This window comes from Euphorbia lathyris, chromosome 5 (genome assembly GCF_963576675.1).
Source record: "Euphorbia lathyris chromosome 5, ddEupLath1.1, whole genome shotgun sequence".
In the NCBI taxonomy this organism is placed as follows: Eukaryota; Viridiplantae; Streptophyta; class Magnoliopsida; order Malpighiales; family Euphorbiaceae; genus Euphorbia; species Euphorbia lathyris.
Window position 1 is genome coordinate 2,217,436 of NC_088914.1, and position 12,752 is coordinate 2,230,187.

The 12,752-nt window shown below is 29.8% G+C and overlaps 2 protein-coding genes and 1 long non-coding RNA gene across 4 annotated transcripts; all 3 read left to right on the plus strand.

The window, feature by feature from the left end:
• Nucleotides 1-1,078: 1,078 nt before the first annotated feature.
• LOC136230837 (uncharacterized) lies at nucleotides 1,079-8,106 on the plus strand. Of its 2 annotated transcripts, none has more exons than XM_066020023.1 (5): nucleotides 1,079-1,200; nucleotides 5,521-6,721; nucleotides 6,829-7,117; nucleotides 7,258-7,802; nucleotides 7,974-8,106. In XM_066020023.1, the coding sequence occupies exons 3-5, from the start codon at nucleotides 7,019-7,021 to the stop codon at nucleotides 7,975-7,977; spliced, it is 648 nt and encodes a 215-aa protein (XP_065876095.1). In that variant the 5' UTR covers nucleotides 1,079-1,200; nucleotides 5,521-6,721; nucleotides 6,829-7,018; the 3' UTR covers nucleotides 7,978-8,106. Both variants share the same exon structure in this region; 1 of them encodes a protein (XP_065876095.1).
• An 836-nt stretch (nucleotides 8,107-8,942) lies between these two features.
• LOC136229217 (uncharacterized) lies at nucleotides 8,943-9,571 on the plus strand. Its single transcript, XR_010689014.1, has 3 exons — nucleotides 8,943-9,027; nucleotides 9,168-9,253; nucleotides 9,419-9,571. It is a non-coding gene; the product is annotated as an uncharacterized lncRNA (long non-coding RNA).
• A 174-nt stretch (nucleotides 9,572-9,745) lies between these two features.
• LOC136229641 (uncharacterized) lies at nucleotides 9,746-10,856 on the plus strand. Its single transcript, XM_066018559.1, has 5 exons — nucleotides 9,746-9,875; nucleotides 9,958-10,086; nucleotides 10,168-10,311; nucleotides 10,450-10,650; nucleotides 10,734-10,856. The coding sequence occupies exons 1-5, from the start codon at nucleotides 9,747-9,749 to the stop codon at nucleotides 10,854-10,856; spliced, it is 726 nt and encodes a 241-aa protein (XP_065874631.1). The 5' UTR covers nucleotide 9,746.
• The last annotated feature ends 1,896 nt before the right edge of the window (nucleotides 10,857-12,752 follow it).

Here is a 12,752-nt window from a genome sequence, read left to right on the forward strand (position 1 = left end):
GAGAGAGAACTCTGAAAATGATGATTTTGGAAAATAAAAAATTTGGTTCCTTAGTAAATGTGGTACTAAACAACTTTAATTCTTGAGATTTTTCATTTTGAGGTTGTTAACAATAATTTTTACAGTGTCAATACCAAATTATCTTCTCTTTCCACGTATAGTTGATAGAACTTAACGGAATAATATGAATGATGTGTCATGTTCGGTTATCGAGATCTAAATTGATACTTTTTTTAAACGTTAAACCTACATTTATGTTATTTTGTATGTGGAGCCTAAATTAATATTTTCTCATCCACAGGTCTATTTTGATACATTATCCCTTGTTTAATTAAGGCTTAATACATCATTTGCCCCATGAACTTGTCCAAAAAGCTTGATTGGCTCCCTGAACTTTCAAAGTATTTTGATAGCCCCTGAACTTGCGTAAAATGTAATCAATTAATCACTCGGTTGCAAAAAAAAGTAAATTAAATGCGGAAGATATATTGCACGTGTCACGTCTGTGTCTAAAAATTATTCGATATAGATTTTAGAGTATTAATTAATTACGATTTTAAATATACTATTAAGTTTAATTTAATGGTCTTAGATGTAAATTAAAAGTTTTGGGTAACTTTTAAAAAAAGTATAATCAATGAAGACTTTTTATTATAATTAGCACATTCAATATATTCCAGAAAACCGAATTTAGTTATGCCATTAAAATAATAATAATAATAATAATAATAATAATAAGCTTATGTTATTGTGCACACAAATAAATATATAAATACATGTAAAATGACTTGTTCAACAAGTGCCATTAATCTAATTTCATAAAATGACACATAGAAGAGAAATGGCACAATAATAATAATGGAATACATGTTGCATGACACATTATCTATTACATGTCAAGATTTAACTACTCCAAAATCCAAATGTCAATATTTCAAATATACAAAGTACATATGTCACAAGTAAATTCCATATATCAATATTTTAATTAAAATACATACTTCATTCTAGGAAGAATTTTTGGGGAGGTATATCAACCCTATGTATAGATATGGGAAGAAAAATGGGATCATAAAGATGGAAAACGAGGGGGTTTCGGTAATCGACGATGACGTTTTGGGTTAGCTGACGATGGCGTTTTTGAATTAGCTGTTAGCGGATCACACCGCCACATTTTCGGTGACCGACGATGACATTTCGGTAACTGTATTTTAGATTTAAATTATTTTTTTAAAAATGTTATAGGTATGATTTTGAGTAAGTTAGGTTCCATTTCGTTAAATTTTAACATGTTTATAAGTAGTAATTTATCAAGTCTATATTTTACTAATAAAAAAATAAAATTTAAAGAGTTGTCCTTTAGATTTATCGAAGTGAAAGTTTGATTGGGTATTAAGGCTTTTAGCAGCGCCACGAATTTAGAGATAAATCGGTCCAAATTAACAACGTCGGTTTAAATTACTATTTTAGATATCAAAATAGACCAATAAAAAATAGTTGAATAAAAATAGTGATTATTTTATATTGTATTAATATAAAATTTGTACAAGAATATAAAATTTGTACGGATAGACTATGTAGCAGTGTCACGAGTCTAACTGAACCTTCGGTCGGAATTAACGATATCAATTTAGTTTACACGTTACAATTTCGGTGACAAACGAGAATAATAATTCGATAAAAGTGTTTGGTTTAAAATTTAGTTTTAAGTTATTTGATTAATATTTAAGTGACTTAAAATTGTCGACTTAAAATAAGTTATAAAATAGAATGATTAATATCGATATTGTTTGAATATAAAAGTTAGGTACAATAGTTTGAATATAAAGTTAGGACGAATATACTTTTAGTAGTTTAACGTGGTTTAACGAGTCTAATAGTAACTCGGTTTAGAATTTTGTTTCGGTGATCGGAAGTAGTCCGATAAGAATATTTACTTTTAACGATATTAAATTTTATCGATACAATATTTTGAGCTATTTAATTCTTGGAGTTCGATTAAATTATGAATTGATGATTTTATACGAATTTTTAACAATTTTAGTTATATTAAAAGAGTATTTGATTTTAAATGATTCAGTATTTTGATTGTGAAAGGAAATTTGAGCACGTTATTATTTTCTGAATTTTTATATCCATCTAGAGTAATCCGGACCGGTGGTTTTGATATTTGAAGACCATGTTCAGTGAGGGACATGACCTGTATACACAGTGTAAAGACCTAGTCAGGTATTGGCAGCGAAGTGTGGGGTAAGACCAATACGGGATTAGGCAAGGTTAAAGAGACGTCTCGACTATGTGATTCTTGATATGTGTGGTTATGGATTGATACATAAGGGGAGAAACTCTAGAATGGATATAAGGTATTATGTTATGAGTTGATTTTGATATAAGGTTTTACGTTTGATTGATTACGAGTTTGATTGATAAAGCGTTTATTTGATTACGGATTTGATTTGATGTTTTACGTTTGTTTGATTACGAGTTGGTTTGATAAACGATTACGAATTGGTAAAACGTATATTTCGTTACAATTCGGTTTGATAAAACGTTTCTTTATTTTGATTCGGTTTGATAAAACGTTATTTGATTTGATTCGTTTGTCAAAAACATTGATATTTATTTCGTGATTTGAATTAATAACATGATTTTTAAGTTTAAACTGTTATACCATCGAAGTCATAAAATATTCGTATATGAAATATATTTTAAGTAGATTATTAAATCAATTCGAGATATTAAATATTGGTTTAGCCCAATAACCGTATTATGAATAACAAAATTATATAGTGGGAAAGTGAAATATATAATTAAATGATTAGCGTGTCAATCAACGTATCAATTAATTAAGAGAACTACCTAAAATAGGTAGAACTACGTGGCTTTGATTCCCGATTTAAAGATTAAAATACGTTCGGGATACGTAGGAAACTTGATAGAATTATCAAGTCCAAGCCAAATAATAAATAAAACTTTAGGTAGTCCGAATTAAATTTTGATCTATTAGAAAATAAGTTCGTCTTTCAGGCTGTTAGACGTTCGTTATCCTATTTTCCGTTCATACCCGATGCCGATTTAGATCGGGTGTGACAGCACGAGTTAAAAAAAAGTAAAACGACCAAAATCGGAGTATGCGATTCTAATATTAGAGAAGACAAGTTGTATATTTGAGCAAGTAATAACTTTATTTTTACTCTATTCTTGAATTATATAATAACATTCTAAGACACGTGGAATACATCTTCCGCATTTAACTTACTTTTTTACAACTTAGTTATCAATTGATTACATTTTATGCAAGTTCAGGAGGCTAACTAAATATTTTATGCAAATTCAAAAGGCTATCACGACACTTTGAAAGTTCAGTGGGCCAATCAAGCTTTTTAACGAATTCAGGGGCAAATAATGTATTAAGCCTTTAATTAATTAATTAATTAAACTCATGCGTGCCTGTGTATCAGAAAGAGAATCCTCTCTTCTCATAAGCTAAGAACAAGTTCCTAGGAATGCTCATTCTTGGACTCCTTAATTAATCATACATTATTTTAACTTTTTTTTTTCAAAACCCTAAATAGGATTAGAGACTGATTAATTGGGATTCAAACCTTAAGTTTTGACTTGGACTTTGCTTTATTCACACCCTTTGAACAACCCATTTCAGAAAAAAAAAAAAGGAATTATATATATATATATATATATATATATATATGAGATTAAAAATCAAATTTAATCCCAATGTTTTAAGAGAAATGCTGATTTAACTTACGTATAAAATGGTGCAAATTTAACCAGATTTTTTCAAACAAGAACAATTTTAGTGATACGTTATCGAAAATTTGAAAAGACAGATTTCATTGTTTTTAACTTATACTTCAAACATTTCAAATATCAATTATGTCTAAAAAAAATTAGCGTATTACTAACAAAATTATAAAAAAACCTATTAAAATACAAAGAGCTAAGTCTGCTACGTATAGTTTAATTACAATTTTTTTTATTAAAGTGTCCAAATTTTTTACTGTATTACTAATATAGTTATAAATAACTGACCAAAAATTTACGAAACAGTTTTACCTTATCGACAAACTTGGTTGAAAGGTACAATGTGATAAATAAATACAGTCAAACCAATCTTTCCAAATTTTCAGTAACTTATGGCTAAAATTGATATTGCTTGGAAATGTTAGAGTTAAATTATTATCATTTCATATGTTAGATCTAAATTTACACTTCCCTTAAAACTTTAGGCTTAAATTTGGCCCTTATCCCATATATATATATATATATATATATATATATATATATATATATATATATATATATATGAGAGGGCTCTTGTGAGAACCCTTTCCTAGGTGAGAACTCACCTTAGATGAGAACCACCCAAAACTACGTAGTTTTGGGGGTTTTTCATTAACCAAAACGCTGTGTTTTGGTAATTAATTGCGTACGTTTCTAAAGTTGAAAAGTTGAGTCTCTTCGTTCATCGACTTCGTTCCTCGACTTATTGCTCTTCTTCTTCCTCATTTCTATCTTCTGTCATTTCTCTTCTAATCTAGCGTCGATCAACTTTGGTTTTTATAGAAGATTTGCGCTCTGTATTTCATCGATTCTACCGTGTATTTGTTCCTCTTAAATCTGATTAGTTGCTTATCTTTTTCGTTTTTTCTGTTCATTGTTTTTGTTTGCATTTTTTCGTTTTGTGGTTTTTTCTGTGAATTTATTCTTCTGAACGAGGTTTGTTGCTTTATATGTTTCGTTTATTTTGTTGTTTTATATTCTTTGTTGATTTTGAGTTCGATTTTGTACAGTTTTTTGATTTTCTAGGTTTTCGTTTGTTTGATGTTTATAAAGAAGTTTCTGTATGTTTTTCTTTGATTTTTGTATTCAAATGTATTCAGTTTGAGAATGTTTTTATGTTGTTCTGTTATTGTTTTATATTTTGTATTTGTTGTTCTAAAATTATGAACGTATGTTCTGTTAATGAGATATTGTTTTGTTTTATGTTTGTTCTTTATTTTTTAGTTTTGAGACCTAATTTTTGTAGCTTTTTGTCTTTTAAGTTTTTCATTTGTGTTAACTTTGATATTTTGTTGTGGTTTTATTTTCCAATTTAATGAGTTTCAAAATGATTTTATTTTTGTTCTATGTTTGTTCTATATTTGCATGTGTTTTGTTCTAGAATATTGAACAATTGTTCTGTTAAAACAATATTGGTTTGTTTGGTGTTTTCGCTTGTTTGAACTTTCAAAGTTTGTTGCGGTATGATTTTGTATGTTTTTTGTATTCAAATGTAGTTAGTTTTAGAACGTTTTTGAGTTTGTTCTATTTTTGTTTTATGTTTTTGCATTTTTTGTTCTAAAATATTGATCATATGTTCTGTTGTTGAGTTATTGCTTTGTTAAATTACTTTATGTTTGGTTGATGAGTTATTCCATTTGTTTTATGTTTCGTTGTATATTTGTTTTATATTTGCATTTGTTTGTTCTAAAATGTTGAGTATATGTTCTGTTTTTTTAGAAAATGGGCGGCAATGGAGAAGAGATTTTTCCAAAGAATGTTGTTGATCAGAATTTGCTGGATGATATTATGGAAAAATATTGTTCTGATGAAGATAAGAAAAATGAGAAGAAAGGTGAAACTGTTGTTCCTGTTGAAGTTAGAACTGAAAAAACACATTCTTCTAGAAGATTTAAAAGGACTTCTAAAAGACCTTCAATTTCGAAAAGACCTTCAATGCCAGCCATTCCTGCTGATAATGATTTGTTGTCTAGTTACGTCGTTCCGTCTAATAGTTTGTTGAGGCGGCAAACCAGGAGTCAATCTATGAAAGGTGAGTTGATTCGGCAAACTAGTAGTCACTCTAGGAAAGGTACATTTAGGCGGCAAACAAGGAGTCTATCTAGTAAAGGTTTTGATTCTTCTCAAGTTTCTGAAGCTTCGATTGATGTGTTAAAGGAAGATGTTGATGCTAAGAAGGTAAAGAAAGTGAAGTTTGCCAGAAACTTGTCTGTTGCTTCTAGTTTTTTAAAGAAGATGAAGAAGGTTGTTAGTGTAGGTGATGATGAAAATGTTTTTAAACGGAATAAGGTTTCTCTTGGTCAAAGAATACCTCCTAAACAGTTTATGGGTATTCTTCATGATATTCCGGAGACTCATAAGGATGCAATTAAGCGGATTGGATTTGGTGGGTTTTTGCATCTAAGTTTAGATGTTCATAATGCTACTTTTTGTGAAAAACTTATGAATAGTTTTAATGTTGATAGGTGTAGCCTTATGCTGGATAATAGTGAAGAATTGAAGTTTGTTAAGGATGATTTTAAGGCTGTTTATGGCTTGCCTTGTGGAGGTGTAGAGATTGAGGAGCCACAAGATGCTGGGGAAGATGAGTTTTCAGATTTTTTTTGCTCAATGGAGGTCATATTTTGGACTTGAGATTGGAAGTCCAATTAATAGTACTGTGATTGCTAAGCTGAATGGCCTGAAGACGAAACCATTGTGTGATGAGTTTTTGTTGCATTTTGTATTCTGTGCTGTGAATTGTTGTATTCGTTCTACCAAGAACCAGGCTATGAACTATAAGTTTCTTTATAGTTGTAGGAATGTTAAGGAAATTATAAATTTGGATTGGTGTTCTTTTGCATATAAGCAATTGTTGGATTCTGTCAGTGAATGGAAAAGGAGTTCTACTTTTTTTACAGGTCCCCTTCCTTTCTTGTTGGTAAGTGTAATTTTCTTTTTTTTTATTATGTGTTTGATAATATTTGTTTGTTGTTTATTTTTTAATTTGTGTATAACTTGTTCATTTTTGTTATTTTTTTTTTGTAGATAAGTTATTTTGATAGGCTTCAACGAGCTAATGTTGTTAATCCAAGAGATTTTCTACTTATATCTGTTTGGAATAAAGAACGAATACAAAAGATGATGGTTTTGCAAAAGATGAGGGGATTTGGAAGTGGGATTGTGTTAGACAGAATAGTGGTGGGAGAAAATTTGGTAAGAGAAAATATGGATATGGATGAAGGAAAATGTGCCAAGAGAAGATAATCAAGATGCTGAAGGAGCCAATAGGAAGGAATGTGGAGAAGCTTCTTCGAGTGGAGCTGCTCAAATTTTTGTACGTTATTACATCTTTATCTTTGTTTTTAAATTTTAGAACATGCTTATTAGATTTTAGAACATGCTTATTAAAATTTAGAACATGCTTAATATTATTTATAACATGTCCTGTTTTTTATTATGGATTTGTATATGCAGGAATTTCTTGCTAAGTTCCAATCATTAGCTAAAGAATTGGGTTCTAAAGTTAATGAAATGTACTGTATGTTGAAAGAAGCTAATGTTGTTTTTGGTGAAGATGTTACAAGTGTTCAGATGTCTAATCTGATCAACAACTTGTGGAGTAAATATACTCGAGGCAATGAAGATCCGGTTTCTCAAAGTGAAGGAGGGAAAGAAGAAGTAGTTAATGAGAACAAAGCGGAAAGTAAAAAAGATTCAGGAATGACTGGAGATGTTGATTGTGATTTGTCTAGTCAAGATAGTCATTCTTATTTTAATTCCGAATTTTTTGATGAGATAGATGCGTTGGTTGAAAGAATTAAAAGAGAGAAGAAAGATCAGAGAGAGAGTAAAACTCCAATGAAGAAATCTGAAGAAAAATATTCTTGTCCGAATTTTAATTTGTTGAGTCAAGAGTTGCCTGATTTTGTTGGAACTGAAGGTGGGTCTACACAAGCAAAAAAATTTGTTGAGAAATCTGTTGGTGCAGATATGAAGAATAATTCTGATCCTGAAATAATGTATGTGAAAATAATTATTTTATATTTTGTTTATATTTTTTAATGTTTGTTATATTTTAGAACATATGCTTTATTGTTCAGAACATACGTTTTATGCTTCTTATTATGTTATTCCTATTTGATTTTTTAAGTTTGTTTGTTTTGTCAACATGTTTGTTGTTGATGATGAAGTTGATAACGTGGTGATAGAAGATGCGGTGGATGTAGATTTGCAAGCTTTGCCTAGAAATATTCCAGATAAGTTACGAATGTTGTGCAAATGGGCAAATGCGGAGTTGGTGAAAGGGAATTTTGTTAGCTATGTTGTTGGTGAAGAGTTGTTTGGACATTCTGCTAAAGCATTATTGTTGAGGCAGGATATATATTCTATGGTTCATATGGAAGAAATAACTTGCAACGTTATAATTTTCTATATGAGGTATTTTGTTTTTGAAATTTTATAGTTTTATTTATATTAGTTGTAGTTGATTCTTACTATGTTCTTTTTTGTTTTTATGTAGCTACTTGTTTAATTTGTTGAAGAAAAGAGGAATGGAGAATTTGTTTTATTTTGTTGATCCTCATTACACTTATTCCATTGGAAGTTCTAAAACAGTAAGTCAACGCTCATATGAGTTGATGAATCGATTGAAGATGTCCACGATGGATAAGTCTATCTTTTTGTATCCATATAATACAGGGTATGATTGTTTTAGTTATTTTATTTAATATTTTTTAAGTAATTTTTTTTATTTTGAAATAATAATAGTATTATTTTCAGTGGACATTGGACGTTGTCAATTATCGATTTGAAGAATTTTAGAGCTTATTGGTTGGATCCCTTGAGAAGGCGTTTGCCAAAGGGAGATGTATGGATTGATGTTGTGAATGAGTATATTTTTTTGTTTTATAGTTTATTTGATATATAACTATGTTTGAAGATTAAGATGATGTAACTGATTTTAATGATTTTTATTTTAACAGCGCTGTTAAATTATATTCTGAGAATGATGAAGCTAAAGTCAAATGGACTGCACTTTTGGTAATTTTTAACTTGTATATTTGTTTTGTACATGTGTGAAATTTTTTAGAACGTAAAGGTTAGGTTGATGTACATTATTTTAATTTTGTGCTTGTTGTGTTGTAGGGTGTGCCAGAGCAAAAAGATCACAAAACATGTGGTTTTTTTGTAATGCGGTTCATGAGAGATATTGTGATGGACAAGGATTTGAAGTTTGCTGAAAAGGTATAGTGCATTTATAATAAAGGTTTTGTTGCATTATTTTGAAATTATAGTTTGTTTTATGGTTTAATTTTTTTTATATTTTATAGTGAAAAAGTAGGTGTGGTATGAAATATAGTCAATTTGATTTGGATGAAGTTCAGGAAGAGTTTGTTGAAGAAGTGTTGAGAGTAGGAGTTGCTGGGCTTGATGAATGTTTTGCTGATGATGTTTCTGATAGTAATGCAATGTAAGTGATTTAAGATTTTTTTCTAATTTAGATCATGTGTATGTGTGTTTGGAACATATGGTTTATATTTTAGAACATGAGAATAGAATTTAAGATTATGTGGTTTCTGTTTTTGAACCTGGTTAATTTTGTCCCCTTTTGTTATTTTCTTTCTGTTGTTAATAGGAGAGTACGCAAAGATGTAGTTGAGGAAGTGTAAGAAGTTGGTGTTGGAAATCGTTCAAAAAGGATTTCAAAGTTGCCTGGATATTTACAGTCTCCATTTTTGCTTGAGTCTCAGCATTTACTAAATAATATGCTTAGTTCGCGGAGAATGTTGGTTGAATATGCTTTTTGTAATGAAGACCCACAGTAAGATCTTAATTGAATGTTGTTTGTGTTAATTTGAATTTTCTTTAAGATATGCTGATTGTTTTTATTTTATTCTATTTGTTTTTTTTGAAGTGAGTTGTTGTATAGTGATTGTTTGTCCATAATCAATAGAGAGGAGATTATGAGCTTGTCAGGAGGCAATCATTTGGTTAGTAATGTGGTTGATGCGTGGTCTCGAATATTGAATTCTGAAGAGAAGAGCAAGGGTCCAACTTCTGTGCATAGATTCTTCTTCTCTACTGTACAATTTGTATGTGTTTTTACATTTTGATATTTTGTTTTGTGGAAAAGAAATTGGATTATATTAATATGAATGTTGTATTTTTGTATAGGTGATACTGTGTACTGATAAGGGAGTTCCTGGAAGTATTAAGTACAGCGACAGACACAATGCTTTTTTTGAGATGATTAGTTATGAACTTCGTGAGGCTAAAGTAGATAGTTTACAGAATTATTACTTGGTAATTATATTAAAAGTAAATTGTGTTTTACTTTAATTGTTGTTTGTAATTATTATGATTGCTAATGGTTTATTTTTGTAGGTGTTCTTTCCGGTTGTTTATGCTGCACATTTCTGTCTTTTCGTTATCAACCATTTTACTGGAAAGATAGACGTTATTGATAACAAGGCTCTTGATAAAGGTGTAAAAGTTCATAGTAAATATAAGGGTTTTGCAAAGGCTTTGGTAAGATTACTCAACTGTTTTTTAGTTTTGTTATTATGTTCTATATATTTACTGTCACGTTCAGAAAATCTAAGTGTATGTTCTGAGTAGTTGATGATATGTTTTAATATTGATAAGATGTTGTTCTATGTTTTTCAGGTGAAAGCATATTATCTTTATATGAAAAGAGAAAGTCCTAATTGCTTGAATGATATCAGTGTTTATGCTTCAAGACATTTGAAGTTGAAGTGGAAAGACTCAACCAATAATGATGATTGTGGTGTTTTCCTTTTGAAACATATGGAATCCTATTTTGGACAAGATGAGGCTAAATGGGATATTGGAGTTCGAAAGAACAAAGTGAGTTTTTTTTAAAATCTTTTTTATTATAGGCTGTTGTTATTATTTTGATAATGTTAGTAATAATGAATGGGATATTGCAGGTTGATCAGTTGAAGAATTTTAGAATTGAGTACTGTTGGAAGATTCTGTCAAATTCTAGAAACAAAGAAGTTGCTGGTGTAAATGAGAAGGCATTAAAATGGAAGAATGAACAATTAAAATAATTGTATATTCTGTAATTGTTGTAATTATATATGTTAGAACGTAAGACATATTATTTTGGAACATGAAACATATTTTTTGGAACATACACGATTTTGATATCAGTAATGAAGTGTTTGAAACACATATTTTGAATTAGATTGGATGAAATAGTGGTTTCTTTTTCTGGATGTCATATCTCAGTGTTGAGAAAGAAGGATATAATGAGAACCAAATGACAGCAGTATGTTCATCTTCTTACATAGAAAAAAATTTATTGTATGTTCTAAAAAAACATGTTATATCCACTTTGTCATCAAAATAGTGTACCATATAAGAAAATATTTATGTTTCAGCTTCTTATATAGAAAAAAAATTATTGTATGTTCTAAAAAAATATCGTATGTTCTAAAACATGTATCATATGTTCTAAACCTTATATCATATGTTCTAAACAATATATGAGATCAGTTGTTCTCTTTTTCTGGACAGTTTCTGCTATCATGGTTAGCAAGCTGTTTACAGACTCTGCATAACCTCTCTTTTTTCTGGTTTTCCTCAACACATGTACCTTTGTTCTTTGATATTTTCGGTGCTTTGACATTAATTTCAGTTGGTACACTAGTTCCAATCAATATTTCAATGTCTTGATTTTTTGAAAAAGTTCTGTTTTTCTCAGTGTCTTTTTGAGTGTTTTTAGCTTCTAAATCCATTCTGATTCCTTGAAACTTCTTCACAAGATCCTTTATATTTTCCTCACTACCTTGAGCTAAATAGACACAAACATTAATCTCTGACCATAGTTGATTCAGCAATGTTTTCTTATAAATTGTAGCAGCACATTCTTCCATAAGATTTCCTTGCAGATTTATATTTTTTTGACTTGTTGCTAATGTAGTCCATATGTTAAGCACGTACCTGTTAGGAATTGATTCAAGCATTTTTGCCTTCCAAACCCACACCATGTGTCTACATGGTAAGCCCTGTCTCTCAAACTTCTTGCACGAACATTTTGTTTCATCTTCAATGTTGATGTACATAACCTGAAAGTTTTTTGATGTCCTTTGCTCTTTGATAGTGTAAATTTCGAAAGGAGGTTGTTTATAGAATCCGTCTATTCCACAAAAAAAGAACCATTATAAACCTCTTCCTGAAACTCATAAAAGACAGTGGTTGTATAAACATCAGCTCCATGTGTTTCAATACCCATTGGTGTTTTACATACATATCTTTTATGTTTGGCATCATTGTCATTGTGAGCTTGGTTATGCCTTTGCGCATCCATTGCACTATCAAATCTCAAATAAAATTCTACAAGACTTAGATGAGAATTTGTAAAAGCAGTGAAAAAGTTGTTCTCACTCTCTAACCTTGATGTAGTTCTCATAATTCCTCCTAGGAATAAGTCCCTGAAATACGCTGGAATCCACATTTTTCTGATTTCAAATATTTGACATAGCCATTCATGTTTCTCCAAATTAAACTCTGAAATGATTGCTTTCCATTTTTTCATCAAATTCTGCAGGTTCAATCTCAACACTCCAAACAATTGGTTGAATCCTTTTTAAGAAATTGGTTTCTTGCATAATGGCACGACCTATTAAAAAAAGGAGTTAGTATCTTCATAATATACAAATATTTTGAACATGCCAATAATGTATTGGAACATACAATGTAATACCCGATCAAAACATATATTAGAACAGTCAAGCATTAAAAAATTTAATTGTAAACAAAGTTTTAGAAGGCTTACCTAATTTATCATTCATCTTTTTCATAATGTGCCACATGCAGAATCTATGTTCTGTTTTTTTGAAAACATTTTTTATTGTAATCTTCATTGCTGGGTCTTGATCTGTTATTAAGCACGTAGGTTCATTGCTTCCCATTGCATTAAGAAACGTTTTGAAAACTCACTC